The 20729-nt window shown below is 42.6% G+C and overlaps 1 protein-coding gene across 3 annotated transcripts in view; it reads left to right on the forward strand.

Annotated features, from left to right (window-relative positions):
* Window positions 1-20729, forward strand: part of tspan4a (tetraspanin 4a) — a 31567-nt gene that overhangs the window by 1858 nt on the left and 8980 nt on the right. The window contains exons 2-3 of one of the 3 annotated variants that reach the window (XM_039647627.2): window positions 3255-3334; window positions 18662-18853. In XM_039647627.2, the coding sequence (XP_039503561.1) occupies window positions 3272-3334; window positions 18662-18853 (255 nt within the window). In that variant the 5' untranslated portion in view covers window positions 3255-3271. Of the gene's footprint in view, window positions 1-1874; window positions 3335-18661; window positions 18854-20729 lie in introns of those variants that run through there. The other 2 variants (XM_039647625.2, XM_039647624.2) reach the window with 2 other exon arrangements.

Consider the following 20729-nt stretch of genomic DNA (forward strand, 5'->3'; position numbering starts at 1 on the left):
AGCAGGATAATGCACCATGTCACAAAGCTGGAATCATTTCAAACTGGTTTCTTGAACATGACAATGAGTTGACTGTACTAATATGGCCGCCACAGTCACCAGATCTCAACCCAATAGAGCATCTTTGGGATGTGGTGGAACGGGAGCTTCATCCCACAAATCTCCATCAACTGCGAGATGCGATCCTATCAATATGGCCAACATTTCTAAAGAAAGCTTTCAGCACCTTGTTGAATCAATGCCACGGAGAATTAAAGCAGTTCTGGAGGTGAAAGGGGGTCAAACACAGTATTAGTCTGGTGTTCCTAATAATCCTTTAGGTGAGTGTATTGTTAATTATTGTTTGTTGTAAATAAGGGTGTATTTTTTTCTTTTGCACAATGCTGTCAACAAATTATAATTGCAAAGAGCATATGCAGTAAAAATGTGAAACATACGTATTCACTGTCTTGTACTCAGTTACCTCACTAATTACAGTAATGTGTAACTTTACTGTAGTTTTCAGATGGCTGTGCAAATAGTATATAGTGCTGTCTTGAGCATTTTCAGGTAGCGTCACCAAGATCTGACTTTTTTGCATTGGAAGAAGAAAAGGTTATTTATCCCTCCAGATAAAGCTGATATTTCGCATGCCTCTTCCCAGGGTTACCCCTGAACCCCTAAAGAAATCACAGAATACAACATCATTACTGAGGAATAACATTACATTACATTATAAACCTCAATAAACTGGTCTCGTTTGATCATAAGCATTGATGTAGGACCGCACTGTTATTAGAATATGCAATATAATACAGTAATTGGATCAGTGATATCTGGCAGAAGATTATTATTAGTTGATTCCCGAGAGCGTCTCGTATCACATCAAGAGACAGGCCAGGTTTATAAACTCTGGTTTTACGTAAATACTCTAATGACAGTTAGTTGGCATGTAGTTGAAAAGTTACTTATAATTAGTAGAACGTCTAAAGTGACTATCGAAATAAAGTGTAACCATATATACTGTATATATAAAAATGAGAGATAGGCATACAGATAGATAGATAGATAGATAGATAGATAGATAGATAGATAGATAGATAGATAGATAGATAGATAGATAGATAGATAGATAGATAGATAGATAGATAGATAGATAGATAGATAGATAGATAGATAGATGCATAAGTGTTTTGACTTCAAATCAGATAAATGTACAGTCCTCTAAAACAAACACACAATTGAATAGATTAGACAGGATTATAGTGAAACTGCAGAGGTGTGGATCTAACGATCTGAGCAGAGAGACAGTAATGAGGCTTTAGAGAGACAGTAATGAGGTTGGCCACAGTCATGTTAGTTGGGAATAAAGCGTCAGGCAAGAACAGGCTTAGATCTTATACACAGATGCCATTATTTTCACAGACAATGTTGAAATGAATGCCACACTATGGTACTACTGTAAGTGTGTTTTCGTTTTGTAGTAGACTTAATTAACACTTGCATGAATAGTTGTATAACCCAACAGTGTTAGACAGGTGAAACATGACAAGAAAAAAATAACGTGAAAAAGATATAACTATGTGTTATAGAAATCTGTTGAAGGAATTGATTCAAATTACAATGTTTTGTTAGCGGGTTAATAACCTCACTCAGACCCTACATGCAAAAGGATCTCAATTCTAGAATGTTATTTGTGCATCAGTGTCAAAACAAAGGCAATCTTTGACATTTCCTCTAATGGTGATGAATGTGTGTGAGCCTGTATCATGCTGACACACACCAGCGGCTCATGAATACGAGCAGAAGAGAGGCAGAGGAGAGAGGAGGAGAGATGAGGATCCTGCGTCCCGCTGCTGTAAGAGCCAGCTTGGGTTGGTGTGAGGAATGAGAAGAGGAGAGAAGCTGCGTATTGGAGGAAGATGGCGAGCAGTGCAAGATGATTGGCTGAGCTGTGAGGAGGCGTGGCCAGAATCTGAATGATTTGTGCGACATTTGCCAGAGAAAGAGGAGGCGAGAGACTGCGTTCAGCACTCGTGTGTGTGTGTGTGTGTGAGGGAGTGTACGGCATAGGAATAATCGCAGAGATCCTGTTCTGCGGGACTGATGGGCTTCTGCTGACTGAAGAGCACAGAAGGGGCTCGATGGACTGGACCGGCTGATGCTCAGACCTCTGAACCCTGAAGCAAATACAGACGGATAAAGTGAGATAGATAGAGAGGCTATCGGACACAGAGGCTGCGGTAGAAGGAGAAAGAAGCATCGTGGAGAAAGGGAACTCGATTTTAAGAAAAGAAACGTACAAAAGGTTTTCCAGAAAATGAGAAGCAGCATGAGGGACAGGTTGAAGAGATGATGCGTTGGTTCAGAACAGAAGATCGAAACCTTGATTAGCAAAGCAATGCAATCATCTGTGTATTAAAAAGCGTGTCAGTTCTGTATTCATCTGTCCATTCGTCCTGTCTGGGAAACCTTCAGCTGGTTTGGAGGTCAAGGAAATACTGGATATTTGGCGTGAGTGGGACGCCTCCTGGTTTCTCCATCAGACCAGTCTGAAGCTTCCAGCTGTGCCAAGGCTCGATTGGACATGTTGAAACGAGTCTGGTCCGATGTATGTTTGTGGTAAGGCATCTTTGCCAATCAAGCGGCGTTACAGCACCGGTGTCATTGATCCAGCAAGGTCCAGTGAGTATTAATCACATTGCAGGAAATGAATGAAGTGTGTCTGGAAGATATTGAATCAGTGATTAAACACTGAGGACCGTGGGTGGACCTTTTGTTGGACTTTGAGCCTCGAATGTCCTCACCTTGTAACATTTGGCTTGTGGACTGTTGCTTCTTGTCAAGTTCCTGTTTTAAAAAATGCGAACTCCTTTTGATAAAAACAAACAAATAATGTCCATTATTTAAGGACAGCGGACTTGTGCTTTCCCACTTGCTAGTTTATCACGTTTACTACTTTGTGACTTGTCTTGTAAAAGTGGGGATCATCTGGCCCGTGGGGGTCCGGGCTCCGGCTCCGGCTCCGGCCCCCAACCCAAAGATGCGGCGCTCGAGTACAGACGAGACCCCGTACCGCCGCAGTCCCTCTCTGGACAGCAAACCGGGCTCTCCTCCTCTGCGCTACAGCGGGGAGTACGAGTACCACAGCTCACCCTTCATCTTTGGCATTCGCACCACCCCAGGGTCGCAGAAAGCGAAAGCCAGCTACGCCACAGCACAGGGCAGAAAGTATGTGGTGTTTTACCTGGACCTGTCCTTCATCTTCCTCCTAGAGCTGCGGCGCTGCAGGATGGCCGAGGGATGCCTGAGGGCCCTGAGATATGGCATGGTGTTCTTCAATCTGCTCTTCTGGGTGAGTCTGAATCCTATGCAGATCATCTCTTCTGTTATTCTGTTCAAATGAGAGAGAATAGTTCACTGAAACATAAAAAGAAAATGCTCTGTATTTACTTGTGTTGTTCCAAACCTGCATGGTTTCCTTTCTTCAATGAAACACGGCAGATGTTTAGCTGAATGTGTGAGCTACTCTTTCCCAAAACACCATAACATGATCATAAACATAGTCTATGCAACTTGTACTCTACATTCTAAAGTCATTATGAAGTGAAGACTTCAGACTCGACTCAGACTCCAGTGATGAAGACTCCAGACTCGACTCAGACTCCAGTGATGAAGACTCCAGACTCGACTCAGACTCCAGTGATGAAGACTCCAGACTCGACTCAGACTCCAGTGATGAAGACTCCAGACTCGACTCAGACTCAAGTGATCAAGACTCCAGACTCGACTCAGACTCCAGTGATGAAGACTCCAGACTCGACTCAGACTCCAGTGATGAAGACTCCAGACTCGACTCAGACTCCAGTGATGAAGACTCCAGACTCGACTCAGACTCCAGTGATGAAGACTCCAGACTCGACTCAGACTCCAGTGATGAAGACTCCAGACTTGACTCAGACTCAAGTGATGAAGACTCCAGACTCGACTCAGACTCCAGTGATGAAGACTCCAGACTCGACTCAGACTCCAGTGATGAAGACTCCAGACTTGACTCAGACTCAAGTGATGAAGACTCCAGACTCGACTCAGACTCCAGTGATGAAGACTCCAGACTCGACTCAGACTCCAGCGATGAAGACTCCAGACTCGACTCAGACTCCAGTGATGAAGAGTCCAGACTCGACTCAGACTCCAGTGATGAAGACTCCAGACTCGACTCAGACTCCAGTGATGAAGACTCCAGACTCGACTCAGACTCCAGTGATGAAGACTCCAGACTCGACTCAGACTCCAGCGATGAAGACTCCAGACTCGACTCAGACTCCAGTGATGAAGACTCCAGACTCGACTCAGACTCCAGTGATGAAGACTCCAGACTCGACTCAGACTCCAGTGATGAAGACTCCAGTGATGAAGACTCCAGACTCGACTCAGACTCCAGTGATGAAGACTCCAGACTCGACTCAGACTCCAGTGATGAAGACTCCAGACTCGACTCAGACTCAAGTGATCAAGACTCCAGACTCGACTCAGACTCCAGTGATGAAGACTCCAGACTCGACTCAGACTCCAGTGATGAAGACTCCAGACTCGACTCAGACTCCAGTGATGAAGACTCCAGACTCGACTCAGACTCCAGTGATGAAGACTCCAGACTCGACTCAGACTCCAGTGATGAAGACTCCAGACTTGACTCAGACTCAAGTGATGAAGACTCCAGACTCGACTCAGACTCCAGTGATGAAGACTCCAGACTCGACTCAGACTCCAGTGATGAAGACTCCAGACTTGACTCAGACTCAAGTGATGAAGACTCCAGACTCGACTCAGACTCCAGTGATGAAGACTCCAGACTCGACTCAGACTCCAGTGATGAAGACTCCAGACTCGACTCAGACTCCAGTGATGAAGACTCCAGACTCGACTCAGACTCCAGTGATCAAGACTCCAGACTTGACTCAGACTCAAGTGATCAAGACTCCAGACTCGACTCAGACTCCAGTGATGAAGACTCCAGACTCGACTCAGACTCCAGTGATGAAGACTCCAGACTCGACTCAGACTCCAGTGATCAAGACTCCAGACTCGACTCAGACTCCAGTGATCAAGACTCCAGACTCAACTCAGACTCCAGCGATGAAGACTCCAGACTCGGCTCAGACTCCAGTGATGAAGACTCCAGACTCGACTCAGACTCCAGTGATGAAGACTCCAGACTCGGCTCAGACTCCAGTGATGAAGACTCCAGACTCGACTCAGACTCCAGTGATGAAGACTCCAGACTCGACTCAGACTCCAGCGATGAAGACTCCAGACTCGACTCAGACTCCAGCGATAAAGACTCCAGACTCAACTCAGACTCCAGCGATGAAGACTCCAGACTCGGCTCAGACTCCAGTGATGAAGACTCCAGACTCGACTCAGACTCCAGTGATGAAGACTCCAGACTCGACTCAGACTCCAGTGATCAAGACTCCAGACTCGACTCAGACTCCAGTGATGAAGAGTCCAGACTCGACTCAGACTCCAGTGATGAAGACTCCAGACTCGATTCAGACTCCAGTGATGAAGACTCCAGACTCGACTCAGACTCCAGCGATGAAGACTCCAGACTCGACTCAGACTCCAGTGATGAAGAGTCCAGACTCGACTCAGACTCCAGTGATGAAGACTCCAGACTCGACTCAGACTCCAGTGATGAAGACTCCAGACTCGACTCAGACTCCAGTGATGAAGACTCCAGACTCGACTCAGACTCCAGCGATGAAGACTCCAGACTCGACTCAGACTCCAGTGATGAAGACTCCAGACTCGACTCAGACTCCAGTGATGAAGACTCCAGACTCGACTCAGACTCCAGTGATGAAGACTCCAGTGATGAAGACTCCAGACTCGACTCAGACTCCAGTGATGAAGACTCCAGACTCGACTCAGACTCCAGTGATGAAGACTCTGTAACGGTTTAGTGCAAATAGGAATTTAGCATCCAATCCAAAAGCAGCTTAATAAACCAGTAGCTTCACCAGCCTGGTAAAACAACATGTAAAATTAAACAGAAACAAAAAAAAAAGTCTTTATAATGATTAAGTCCGTTCTTTATAATGGCGGAGGTAACAGGGAAAACAAGAGATGGTGGATTGTGCTTCTACATTAATGGAAGTTGTAACAACGCTGAAGAAGATGTGCTCTCCTAGTGTAGTGGTGCTGTTAGATGCGCGTCAGCTTGTTTGAAAACAGTCGAGCACGTTGCTAGCGCATGAGGTCACACACTGCAAGAACAATTAGAGAGATCGAGTCCATCCCTATTCCCACACAGTATTCCCACTCTGCGACACAGCTCTGTCTGTGCGACAAACCGAGCCGACAGTTAGACCACTCGAGAAACAAAGTTACCGATGTAGACAAACTCTGGTTATTATTGCAACTTTGACAATAAAACCATAAAACAGCCACTACAGCTGAGTAAAAGCATAAAACAGCAATATCAGTAGCCTATCTGGAGCAGCGACAGCCAACGTGCGCCTCCGTTCACTCACTGCGATTGTAGTTTTGGAAGTTTGAATGGCGTGTTTTGGTGCTCTTCCTCAACACTGTCCATCATGTGAGGGCAGTGGGCGGAGCTTCACTCTGATTGACTGATTGACCCACTGCCCTGACATGATGGACACATAGACTGTAAAAAATATGGACAAAGTGTCTGTGACGTCACCCATAGGCTCTCTGAAGAACCGGTTTGAGGCTGTTTATTGGGGGTATGGACGGCGCCATACTGGAAAATCTTGGGAAATACAAAATACAAAAGTTTCAGAAAGGATACAGAGGTGGTCTGATGTGTTGTGTCAGATCATGGCCGAGACGTCAAATTCACTCGGCGCAGCCTGTTATCAGCTGTCAATCAAAGTGAACCGCCCTTATTTGTCATACGTTTTATATCTTAATATGATCTAAACTAACGAGTTAGAAAAAAATTCACCCCCCTCACAGTTGTCAGGCACTTGGAACATATTGAAGATTACAATAAAAGTCCATGGGACCAAACTGTAAACATATGAATTTATGCTGTGAAAACGGACATTATAACATGACGTCTATGGATATTTGCTCCCTTTTGGGACCGGCCTCTAGCGGATTTGAGATGTATTGCAGTTTATCGCACTTCCGGGTAGGCTTCATCTTTCAGATCAGAGTGTTCCCGCTTGGATGGACAGTGTTGAGGAAAAGCACCAAAAGACGCCATTCAAACTTCCAAAACACACATAATACAGTCCAAATCACCAGACCAGTTGTGATCGGTGGAGCCAAAATGCTTCTTTTTTCTTTATTGATTTTCAAAACATTAACATTAAATCATAAAAAGGAGGAAAAACTATACAATAAACATATTTCAAATGGTGTATTTACATCATGACATGGGATGCATGCTAAGCCTGTGAATATATGTGTGCAAATATGTGCATGTGAATGTAATGTGAATATATATAAGCTCTGCTGCAACTGTCTGGGAAACCAACAGGATTTGGGATGTTCTGCGATTTCCTCCGCTTTGGGAAAGCCGTTTACATAAATGGTCCTCCACTGGACATCAACGGAGCAGAAATCCCCGCAAACATGGCTAGAAAATAGACTCAAAGCCCAGCGATGACTTCACCCTGCATTCCCTTGTGAAAAAGAAGTGTGCTTAATTAAATAAAATGCTCCCTTGTAGAGTCCTTTACATCTTTAAAAGTATAATTTGAAACTGCATATCATATAATATTAATTAAATAAATACACTTAAAGAGAACACACTTTCATGAAAATGTTTCAACACCATAAAGTACACTAAGGTTTTGTTTTATAGTCTTTCGTCAGGTTGCCTTTTTTAGTTCATGTTCTTTCCTCTTTTTCGTCTTTGATAAATTCAACATTACATCCAGTTTGAACAAGTATATTCTGTTAAAGTATATTACTTCATTCATATTTTTTCTTTTCTTTCAAAAGTGTGCTAAATTGTACTTCTTTTTCACAACGGCTTTAATATTTCTTTTCAAATATTTCATCCTGAATCTGGAGCATGTTCTGTGCCTGAATAATGCAATCGTTGACTGCGTCCCAACACACGAGTGTAGACAGGGACAAGCTGTGGATTCACAGTGGATCTCCTCCCAGATAGTGAGGGAATTTCCCCAACTAGCCCACCGGTTAGTGTATAAAGGCACAGATGCTGTCACTACACTGAGGCCTGAAGCATAAGGGGGAAAAAACTTGATTTCATGTATTGTTGCTGAGAGTTCAGGCCGTTCACACCAAGAATGGTAACTATAAAGATACAGTAACGATAGCAATGATCCGCGTTCACACCACGCACAATATCATTCTGTTGGTTATAGACCTTATGTAGCCCCGCCCCTTTTCAGCTCTACGCTCGTTGTCTTTCGACTTCCGGTCTGTATTTCCACTCCACTGCGATCTTGCACATCTGCTTTCCAATGCTTATGATAAACATTACAATGCTCATGATAACTTTTGTTAACTCTACAATAAGTAAATCCACTTCACCAGCTAATTACTCCTCGACAGCGATGCCATAGAAATATACAGAACCGGAAGTTCAAAGACAGTATTCTAAAGATGACGGCGCCCACGTTTCTCTGCTGCATAAGGGCTATAAGGCCGGCACACACAAAGCCAAAGGCCAGCCAGTGTCATACAGTTTTCTGCTTCGCCGGCTCAGTTTCGGGGCAGATCCAGAACGAGGATCGGCTTCGGGCCGTCAGAGAGAACTGGGATTGGCGGTTCAGCTTAGGGAATTCATAGCAAGAGAATAAAAGTGAAAGTGCTTAAAACGAGTTAAGAAGTGAAGACGGTACAGACATAAGGCTGTTATAATTTGGTATCATCTTACCTGAGCATTCAAATGCACGAATATTTTCATAATCACATCACCCGACCGGAGTGTATAAAGTGATAAGCGTGCTGTGTGATTGATATTCACAATGCTAAGTAAGCGCTGCTTTGTTTACAGTAGAATATATGCAGTCCTAGTTTCAGTTTCCTTTTTGAATGACGAAAATAGACTATTGATACCAGCTGATAGATATTTAGTTATTTATTTCACACGCAGACGCAGAGAGCACGTGTAGTCGACAGCTGCCTTTAGTCCTTCAAGCGCAGCTTCTTGCTTCTGTTCAACTACCGTCAGCAGAGACGCGCCGATGTGGAGCCGTGTGTCGGGCTGGAATACAGGTTTCCAACAGCAACTAATCACTTTGGCAACCTTTATTAGAATTAAAATATTCAAAATCTTAAATAATGAAAGTCTAAATACTGAGAAAAATGTTTAACTGCTTGAAGAGATTATTTCACAAGCTGAGCGATTGAAGGCTGAATCATAGATCTGAGAGGATATGGAAATCATACTATGAGCCATTATACGTGTTTTTAAGGCGTCCGAGAAAATGAAAAGCAAAGGAAATAGTCAGGGAGCCAAAGTCTCAAAAATGGGTTGAACCTGACATGGTCTGCCATACTTTTTATTTGTGTTTTTTCTGTTAACTTTGACCCTAAGAACAAATAATTGGAGGGTCTGCTCTGCCGGAAATATCGCGAAAAAAAATTGTGGCCATTTTAGTGTACGCACCCTTTATTTTTTATCAGAAAAATGTGAAAAATTATTTTTTTCATCAAATCCTTAGTGGGTTGGGTAGGTTCTCAATAAATGCATTCCAGATACACAGAACACATGTGCGGACAACATACACTGAAAAAATAATTCTTAAAACACATTTCTACATGATTTTGCATCAATTTAATGCAAAAAAACAGGCGTTTTTTCACTTTTTTTCCACTATTTTAATCTTTACTTCATTGGCAATCAACTATTCCATTAAGTTATGACATCAGGCAATATGCCATTCTTTTCACCAAACACTATACTCATTCCACAGAAAAAATGATAAAAATCCAAACAAAATCAATGGATCTGTGATGATTTCACTACTAGTTGGCGATCAACAGGCTCAGAATTTCAATAGAATTTTAGACTACTCTCAAAATTCTTAAAAACATGCTGGATATTTAGCATCATGGCTCACTTACAAACACACAAACACACACACACGCGTGATCTTAGTAATTTTTATGAGTTTGGAACAACCAACCAACGGTTACCAACGGTTACCAACAGACTTAGACCGGTAGGTCTGCCCAAGTTTTGGGAAAAGAATGGTAATATGGATATTGTAATGGTAATTAACTGAAATGACCACACCAGTCTTCAAACAATAATATTTCTGATGATTCCTCATCCCAAATGTATCCCTGCAGCAGCAGCATTCATTCTCTACTAGTTTACTTAGCTAGCTTTAGCCGTTTTAGCTAATTTCTGTGGTTTCTTTAAACGGCATTACTCCTCACAGGTATGGGGTAGAGAGTAGAGACTTACTTTTTTTAAATGATCAGAATATTATGCTCTAAGAGAGGTATGTGTCCTATATGTTCAATAAGCTTCGACCAGAAGTTGAAAAATTGCCAAAATTTCAACTGGACTTGTTAGGTAAAGAAATAGATATGAGAATAAATGCTGCTACAGGGATACGTTTGGAGCGAGGAATCATTGGAAATAAACTTGTATGAAGCCTTGTGTGGTCCTTGAAGTGTTTTTCATGTCAGACAGATAGTAGGCTAGTAAGGATAGCTAAAGGCTACACCAAACGTTAACTGCCATTAGCAATTAGCTACATGGCTAGTTGTTACATTCAGGTTTAGAAAGTTTAGCTAGTTAGCTTGTGACATGAATGGCCACACAGACAAAAAAAACAACTATATAGCTATATTGGATATCAGACTGTACACAATACTGAACAATACAAATGTTCTGTAAAATGTAAACATACTATAAATTATGCATCATTTGTTTTGTTTGTACAGTATATAGAGTGAGTGATTTGTCAAAAGCTAGTAGTAAATAATTCATTTTATTTGTGGGCGTCTTTCAAGACACTCAAGAACACCTTACAATAAGCAATAAGTAAACCAATTAAGGTTCCCTAAAACTGGAGTAATATGCTCATTCAACAGTGTTTGTGTAATGATCCGAGCTGCTGAATTCTGAACCATCTGAAGTTTATGAATACAGGATGACACTCAGACTCTTAACCTGAGAAGAAAGAAAGATAACAGAGTCGGCGATAGTAAGTTTAAAACTTCCACAATTCCGCAGTTTTGATTTAGTACCTACTAGTAAAATTTTAGTTCCCTTTCAGTCGATCACATGCGGCGTAACATCGACGTGACAACGTAATCGGGACCACTTCAGGGATCGCATTACGTGCCCCGCTCCGCAGCGTGGGTATAAACAGGAAGCGGGCGCACGCACACATTGTCTTTCACTTAGGAGCCAAGCTTTCATCTGACTGAGTTCTGCTGACTGCTGCAATGTTTAAGATTCAAGAAAAGCAAGACTCTGTATCCAGTGCTGGTGTGACTGTGCGATCAGTGGTGGCCTCAAGGATTTTACAGCTCACAACTGCTGTTTTCACAGCATTGCTTGTGTGTGTGTGTGTCGGTCTTGGTGGGCGTTCCTCTTTGAGAGTGTACCCCGATTATACCGCGGCTATCCTTGGGTACTTTGGCACTGAAAGAATTTCTATTTTTTTGTTTTCACTAAAAGAGCAACACAAGCGTGACCCTGCGTTTCTTTTCAGGATGTCTTTCCGCTCGTGCGTTTATGGATGCGGTCATTCCCTGGCGCCAGCAGATGGTCACAATAGTTTCTTTTTCGTGTTGGGCTGCCCAACGCTGAGGCAACTTTTGTGAATAGTTCATGTTTTCATTGCGGGAATATGACTATGACTGTGCTGAGATTGAGACTTGCTTACCTCAAGGGAGGTGCAGTCCCCTCGCCTATGCCCGATCTAGCTTTTATTTTGGACCTCAAAATAAACCTACTTCTGTGCATGAGCAGGGTGATCTGAGGGTGATCTGAGGATTGATGTGAGGACTTCCCCACTGAGGCAATCTCCTTGGGTCCCTCACACCTTACAAGTGCTGCAACTACCAGCCATGTCCTTTGGGGCTCCGCTTGATGATCAGATGTCGATCACAGCATCGTAGGGGGAGCTTCAGTCCTCTGGAGATGAGGATTCGGGTGTGTTGCCCCCTTCGAAGGAAACCGCACGTTCCATTGGTCAGGCGATGTCCACCTTGGTGGTCCATGAGCACCACCTTTGGTTCAACCTGGCCGATATGAGAGACACCATTAAGAATCGGTTCCTGGATCCCCCTCGGTCCCAGGTTGGGTTATTCGGCGACGCGGTTGAGAGCTTTGCCCCACCCGTTCACTGGTCGCAGACCCTCCATCCGCTCATCACTGAGGTCGACCTCCTGGGGCATCCTCCGCTCCTGTGAATTCCATAAATACTTGGAAAGCCATGGAGTTCACAATGTTACCTCATACAGATATCAGTCCTTGATTGCCCACCTTAGAAGGCACTATGAAGTAGGTGGTATTTTTAAAATAATGGTTGTGCCACAGAAAGTATGTTCTATTTGCTCAGCATAAATGAATGTTGGCTGCATGCTCTCAAAGTTGAAGGAACTTGAGGAGAAAACGGAAGAGGCAGAGTATTCATTTACAGTTATCTGACGCTTTCAAAAGCGACTTACAATTGCTATATATGTCAGAAGTCTCACGCCTCTGGAGCAACGAGGGGTTAAGTGTCTTGCTCAGGTACACATTGGTATCTCGCAGTGGATTCAAACCCGGGTCTCTCACACCAAAGGCATGTGTCTTATCCACTGCGCCATCACCACCCTAATACTCTGCATACGTATTGCAGAATATGAAGAAGAAAGTGAGTTGACACCATAGTCTCTTCCTACAACACAGCAACTAGAATACGTTAGGAACTCCAGGACCAACATAAGCAGGCCCTGAAGGAAGCAAGACAAGCCAGAACAGCTCAAGCCAGAGGGAGTCACCAGATCGCTGGTAGTATGACTGAAGACCCGACACTGCAGCAAGATATCATACCTGCGGGCATCCCAAAAATTGAGCTCTAACCTGTATAACCACCTGGAATGGATGATAACAGATGGATCTCCAGAGTTAGGTGAAGACGGCCGGGTGAAAGTTAGTCCTAAGCAGCAAGAACAAGTTCTCAACCTTGCCCAGGATGTCTGCCAGGCAGTTGCCAAGATCCCTGAAACACGTTGGGACAGCCGTTAAAGAAACCAGAAGCAAGTCAACTGTGTCACTCCTAAATAGATTTAGGAACAGCATCAGCTACACAGATGTACATACGTATATATATATTTTAAAACAATGGCAATGGCAGTTGAAGAGCAGACAACTAGGGATGGTGCCTTCATACCAACGAACCTGAAGGTTGGGCGATTCACACAGTTTGATAACCTTGACTTCCCAGAGTACACAAAGGATGGACGAACACTGAATGGCAGTTCATTCCAAGCATTTACCATCCCAGATAGAAAACCACCCAGAACACCTTAACAACAACAAAGAATCACCCTAGAAACCACATAGAACACCTTAACAACTACATAGAAACAGCCTAGAAACCACCCAGAACACATTAACAACTACATAGAAACAGCCTAGAAACCACCCAGAGCACCTTAAAAACTACATAGAAACAGCCTAGAAACCACCCAGAACACACTCTAGAAACCACCCAGAACACATTAACAACTACATAGAAACAGCCTAGAAACCACCCAGAACACCTTAACAACTACATAGAAACAGCCTAAGAACCACCCAGAACACCTTAACAACTACATAGAAACAGCCTAGAAACCACCCAGAACACATTAACAACTACATAGAAACACCCTAGAAACCACCCAGAACACCACACCTTAATAACTACATATCCTCTTTTTTCATCTACTATTCTTCTCTCTTGTTCAGTCCACCCCTGTCCTCTTCACTCTACTCTCCTCATTCTACTCTTCCCTTCTGTTCAATCCTCCACTCCTCTTTACAGTCCTTTCCAATCGTCTGATGCCTTCTCTTCTCATTACCTTTTCCTCCACAGCAAACCCAATAAGATCAGAACCAAATCTGCCAATGGAAAATATTGTGCATTCAGGTGAAAGAAATGTAGATGTTTGACACTACTAGGTAACCAGCTTTTGACAAATCACTCACTCCATATACTGTACAGTACTATATACAAAAACAAACTATGCATAATATATAGTATGTTTACATTTTACAGAACATTTGAATTGCTCAGTATTGTGTACAGTCTGATATCCAATATAGCTATATATATTTTTTATTTTTTTTTGTCTGTGTGGCCATTCATGTCACAAGCTAACTAGCTAAACTTTCTAAACCTGAATGTAACAACTAGCCATGTAGCTAATTGCTAATGGCAGTTAAGGTTTGGTGTAGCCTTTAGCTATCCTTACTAGCCTACTATCTGTCTGACATGAAAAACACTTCAAGGACCACACCAGGCTTCATAGAAGTTTATTTCCAATGATTCCTCGCTCCAAACGTATCCCTGTAGCAGCATTTATTCTCATATCTATTTCTTTACCTAACAAGTCCAGTTGAAATTTTGGCAATTTCTCAAATTACGGTCGAAGCTTATTGAACATATAGGACACATACCTCTCTTAGAGCATAATATTCTGATCATTTAAAAAAAGTAAGTCTCTACTCTCTACCCCATACCTGTGAGGAGTAATGCCGTTTAAAGAAACCACCGAAATTAGCTAAAACGGCTAAAGCTAGCTAAGTAAACTAGTAGAGAATGAATGCTGCTGCTGCAGGGATACATTTGGGATGAGGAATCATCAGAAATATTATTGTTTGAAGACTGGTGTGTCATTTCAGTTAATTACCATTACAATATCCATATTACCATTCTTTTCCCAAAACTTGGGCAGACCTACCGGTCTAAGTCTGTTGGTAACCGTTGGTAACCGTTGGTTGGTTGTTCCAAACTCATAAAAATTACTAAGATCACGCGTGTGTGTGTGTTTGTGTGTTTGTAAGTGAGCCATGATGCTAAATATCCAGCATGTTTTTAAGAATTTTGAGAGTAGTCTAAAATTCTATTGAAATTCTGAGCCTGTTGATCGCCAACTAGTAGTGAAATCATCACAGATCCATTGATTTTGTTTGGATTTTTATCATTTTTTCTGTGGAATGAGTATAGTGTTTGGTGAAAAGAATGGCATATTGCCTGATGTCATAACTTAATGGAATAGTTGATTGCCAATGAAGTAAAGATGAAAATAGTGGAAAAAAAGTGAAAAAACGCCTGTTTTTTTGCATTAAATTGATGCAAAATCATGTAGATATGTGTTTTAAGAATTATTTTTTCAGTGTATGTTGTCCGCACATGTGTTATGTGTATCTGGAATGCATTTATTGAGAACCTACCCAACCCACTAAGGATTTGATGAAAAAAATAATTTTTCACATTTTTCTGATAAAAAATAAAGGGTGCGTACACTAAAATGGCCACAATTTTTTTTCGCGATATTTCCGGCAGAGCAGACCCTCCAATTATTTGTTCTTAGGGTCAAAGTTAACAGAAAAAACACAAATAAAAAGTATGGCAGACCATGTCAGGTTCAACCCATTTTATAGAGCTTTTGAGACTTTGGCTCCCTGACTAAAAGGGAAAAACACAAAAGAAGAACAAAACCACAATGCAGTGGAGGCTCAATCTAAATATAGTGATAATGCTGGTGTATGGCCTAAAAAACACAGAATCTTACACTTGTCGTAGTCTTTAATAAGGCTGCGCCGTGTTATCGCCATGGCAACTGGTTTGCAGTGTTTCCCAGCAGCTCGACTGCAGGATCATCTGAGCATCGCCTGTGAACACGAGTGCTGAACATGCGCACACCAGCCGCTGTGAGGCCTTCCGACCGCAGAAGATGCCAGCCTTCACCCTCTAGAAGTAATACATGATTTTGACAAATGTGTTATTATTCAGCACTTCAGATATGGGATTCTTACACATTCACAATAATCCTCTCTAAATCCTAAACAATTAAGAAAGTCAAAAAGATAAATCCATTCAACCATTTTGTCAAATGTTTTTTTTTCTGCTTCTAATGAAAACGAATCGAAATCTACTAAAATTCTGTCGTCATTTACTCGCCTTTATGTCGTTCCAAACCAGCAGACTTTTGCTCATCTTCGAAACTCATAACTTTCACACTTGTAATCCAGAATCGAGTGATTTAATCCAAGTCTTCTGAAAAGACATTGCTTTATATTGATGAGCAGATTTAATCTACATATAAATATTCATCAACAAACATTAAATATCATGGCATCTTAAACATGAACACCGATCTCTACTTGTGTGCCCTCGGGTCCATTGACATCTTATGACTGATGAATCAAACACACATTTATTTTTGTTTTGCAGCTAAAATCAAAAGACCATTCAGCGAATAGAGTCTAACCCTAACCTGGAGCAGTTCATGTACTTATGCACATATGCACAAATAATTATTATTTTAATGGATTTATTATGTTAGCATCTCAACAAATTACTGGTATGTTAACCAAGGGATCTTTGCCTGTGTGTGTGTGTGTGTGTGTGTGTGTGTGTGTGTGTGTGTGTGTGTGTGTGTGTGTGTGTGTGTGTGTGTGTGTGTGTGTGTGTGTGTGTAGGTATATACTGTATATATATATATATATATATATATATATATATATATACACACATGAAGCTGCCCGAGGAACCAACAGGATTTGGGATGCTCTGTGATTTCCTCCGCTTTGGGAAATCCATTTACATAAATGGTCCTCCACTGAGCAGAAATCCCTGGATACATGGCTAAAAAATAGACTCAAATCCTAGCAAAGACTTTAAACCCTGAATTACAACCCTTCTTTTCAAAGATTTCAAATGGAAGAATCGCTGGCCTCAATGCGTCGCCTGATCCGAGCTTCAGTCCGACCGCACCATCAGCCGAGAACCGGAGAGCGAACGCGTCCGGAGAACAGTGAGCTCTGATGAAGCCATTCGAGAAACATCTTCAGTGAATGCTCCAGAATAAACAGTCAATGACCACCAAAGATGACAGAAACCTGCCATACTCCTGATGAATCTGAGTGCAGTTTAAGTGTCATAAGAACACAGGCTTCGTCTCGGCTGAGGAGAGATGCGGAGAACTCAAGACTAGCGCAGGTTTGGTGTGTTTCAGTGTTGCCGAGCTCCAGTGTAGGCAGTGTTTCAGGCATTCAAACTGTAAGAATTAAAAGATGCCTTTTTCTGGCCAAACTCCAAGCCAGCATGCCATCCCACACTGCATCGCCACGAACTCAGTGAAAACCCTTCCAGGATGGAGGAGAGTCGAGAGCAATGTTGAATATAAATATAGTTCAGTCAACGGCGAAGAGTTCACTAGAAATGCTTGTTGTACACCGTGTGTGTGTGTGTATATAACTAAACGTTTCATGTTTATGTCGTATCAAAAATAAATGTGTGCTGAAAGTGATGTCACTGCTGCAATAGTGCCTTTTTCAAAGCTCACTATAGTGCAGATTAGGACAGATATTCCTGAACAAAGCCTCGTTCTGGACACTGTTGACGAGAGCCAGGCGTGTGTGTCCTCCAGCACATCAGACCCGTTCGCTGTACCCCTATAAATACTGCAGCTGGCAGGATTGTGCGGCGCATCTTACCCAAGGGGACCAGTGACCCACATCAGCAACACAAACACGCTTCACACCTGCATAAACGAGTTAGCGGCCGCTAATCATGACACAATGAGCTGCACTGTGTGCGAACAGGCATGAGAGTGTGTGTGTGTGTGAGCTGCATGAGTAAGAAGAGAGAGAGGAAGAAGCAGGAGCTCTCGGCTTGTCCATCATCAGGGCCGACAGTAGACTGGAGTCGGTCGGTGGAGGTGCCGCTTTGCTGCGATACTGGAGATATATTACATACAGCTTGACATTATTTACATGTGAGAGCAAAACAAAAGACTTCAGTTGTGGCTCATCCAATCAGACTGTAGTTCAGATGTTCAAGTGTTTCAGGGTTTCAGATCGGGAAGCTGCTTATGTTGGATCATTCTGATCTGATCTTTTGCTTTCTAGTCATAAAAGTCCAAATAAATTGAAATTGTCAAATGCGATCAAGCACATTTCATTGTTATTCCTCATGATATAAAATGACATGAAGAAAATGGTCAAAGTCCAGAAACTAGCCTTGCTGTTGTCACGGATACACCGAGCGACACACCCCCAGCCTCAGCACACCTGGTCACGCTCATCATCCCCGTATACTGATTACTCTCCACCTGCACACAGGATTTAAGCTTCAGTCTCTCCATTGTTCTCGGTCCGCTCTCGTCTATCGATGCGTTTGACTCACCCGGTTCCTCATGCGTCTCTGGGTCCAGGATTCCCGTGTACTCGCAGAAAGTATACTCAAGTTTATCACTAACCACTCGCCTGTGCGTATTTACAAGCAGTCATGTGCAAAGTCAAAGTTCACCCTTTCAGGGCTTGGGCCCTAAAAAACAGAGCTATTCCAAGAGGGTCCTCACACCATCGGTGCTTGGGCCCTAATTAGTGGTACTAAAACAAATCTATGCCAGTTTTATATCAAATGTAGTTTTGTCTGTGGACTTTTCCGTCAGCTCAGTGATATTTTACATGCTCTCTCTCTCTCTCTCTCTCTCTCTCTCTCAGCTGGGTGGCTGTGGGATTCTCGGAGTAGGAGTTTGGCTTTCCATCACCCAGGGAAACTTCGCCACCCTCTCATCCTCCCTTCCGTCGCTCTCGGCCGCTAATCTGCTCATCGCTGCAGGAAGCATCATCATGGTGATTGGCTGTCTGGGGTGTGTGGGAGCGGTCAAAGAGAACCGTCCGTTACTCCTGAGCGTGAGTGAACCAATACACTAGCATGCCGAACAAGACATCCAACAGGACATGTATGAGGGCTCGATTATGAAATAATCATATAGTTATTTAGCAAGTTTTAGAATAAAATATGTTTAACAATAGCATTTATTCTTGAAGTGACATGAGTTTGACTCACATGTCTAAGCGCAGGTCCTGTATTTGATCTGCATACGGCCCAGATCCGGCTGACGACAGTAAACCTTTTTACAAACAGAGAAACTATTATTAGCATAGATGCCATTCCTCTTATGATGAGTACATCAGTGACACTGAAGCTGGATGCGTCCGATAAGAAAGACATCAACAGGGGCTCCAGGAATGCTTTTAAAAGCCCTGGTTTACACCATTTTTCCAATAGGGAGAGGTCATTTAAAATGGTTTTGAGATTGGTGAAATTAAAAAAATATATTTTTTTACTCTCTGTATCTTGACATAAAGGCAGTCAGAGACCCGCAGATAGTTTTAGAGGACATGTTTCAAGGGGCCAGTGAGGCGTTCTGTCAGAGCGTCCCGAGACAGATGCAGATATCGGTCTGTCAGAACCTCACAGGGCCTGAGCTGGATCGTTGTATTTCAGTTGAATGCATGCTAAAAATCCTGAAGGGCAAAGCAGAATGGTGGAGTGGTGTTCAAACCTCTTTCCTTCATCAGATCAGCACAACTGGCGTAAAACTGGTGATCCAACAGTGATGAGAAATCAAAGAGGAAACCCAAAGTCATGAACGATCTCAACAGCTTTCTCATTCTCTGTCAGCAGCAGATCTTCCACTCATTTTTCTGCATTAATTTCACGCTGTTTGTTTAATCCAGTGATTGGCGGCCAGTTCTCTTCGCAAAAGATATATTTTTTAGTCCAGTAAAAATATCTGTGTTTGTGCCAGTCCTATCACAGCTGATAGCACATCCAATTCAAAACAGTGTAATTTAGCTGAAACAGCAGCATATTGCTGATACCTGATAATAAGCTTAGCACAGCATTTCATAATGACACCAAATATATGCCTAAAACACAGCCATGTTCGGAAAAATAACTGGGCTAAATAACCTTACAAGTAAACAACCGTTTCCAGTTGCAACTAACAGCTTTCAGAGCAAGTAGTTTTCATTAGCCACTAGATAGCCTTTAGATCAAACAGTGTTTCAATATACAGTAGGTTATAGTCTTCGAAACAATCACATACAACACACTATAGCTTTCACAACGCTGTGTTTTCATAAAAACAACTAGATAAGCCCAAGCACATGGATAGCATTAGCAACAAGCATGTTGCCAATACCCTGATAGCTTTTTGCAAACAGGAACTTAGCTTAGCTTTGTGAAGACTTTCAGAGATGCAGACGTGAGCAGCAAAGCAGACTGAGGTCACTGCAAACCAGGCGGCTTATGATCTTATTCCGTTATTAAAAAATTCTCATTTCACTCAGTGTATGTGAAGCGAAGCAGGACAACGTCCCACCAGATTCTCATCCACACACGACTTTCGGGCACGGGGTTTTACTGCGTGATAAATACAATCAGCACGGCAAACCGGTTCATGCTCATCGTCTCCAAATCATGACCAGATACAGATAAATATTAAGTCTGTTGTTTAAAACAAATAAAGAACCAATAGAGGAGAAAGCACGAACAGTGTGCGCATGTCAAAAAATCAATTCTGATTTGAATCTTGTGACATATAAACGCGCACATCAACCCGATCACTTTATTTATCATCCATGTGAACACCTTGATTGGATTCATCAATCGTATTGATTTCATTCCGATTGTGTCCGTGTAAACGTAGCTAGTGTTTCTCGACTCTGCTCCTGAAGGAGCCCCAACACGGCACGTTTTCTTTGTCTCTCTAATCAAACA

Source organism: Pimephales promelas, chromosome 10 (assembly GCF_988280905.1).
Source record: "Pimephales promelas chromosome 10, fPimPro1.hap1.1, whole genome shotgun sequence".
NCBI lineage: Eukaryota > Metazoa > Chordata > Actinopteri > Cypriniformes > Leuciscidae > Pimephales > Pimephales promelas.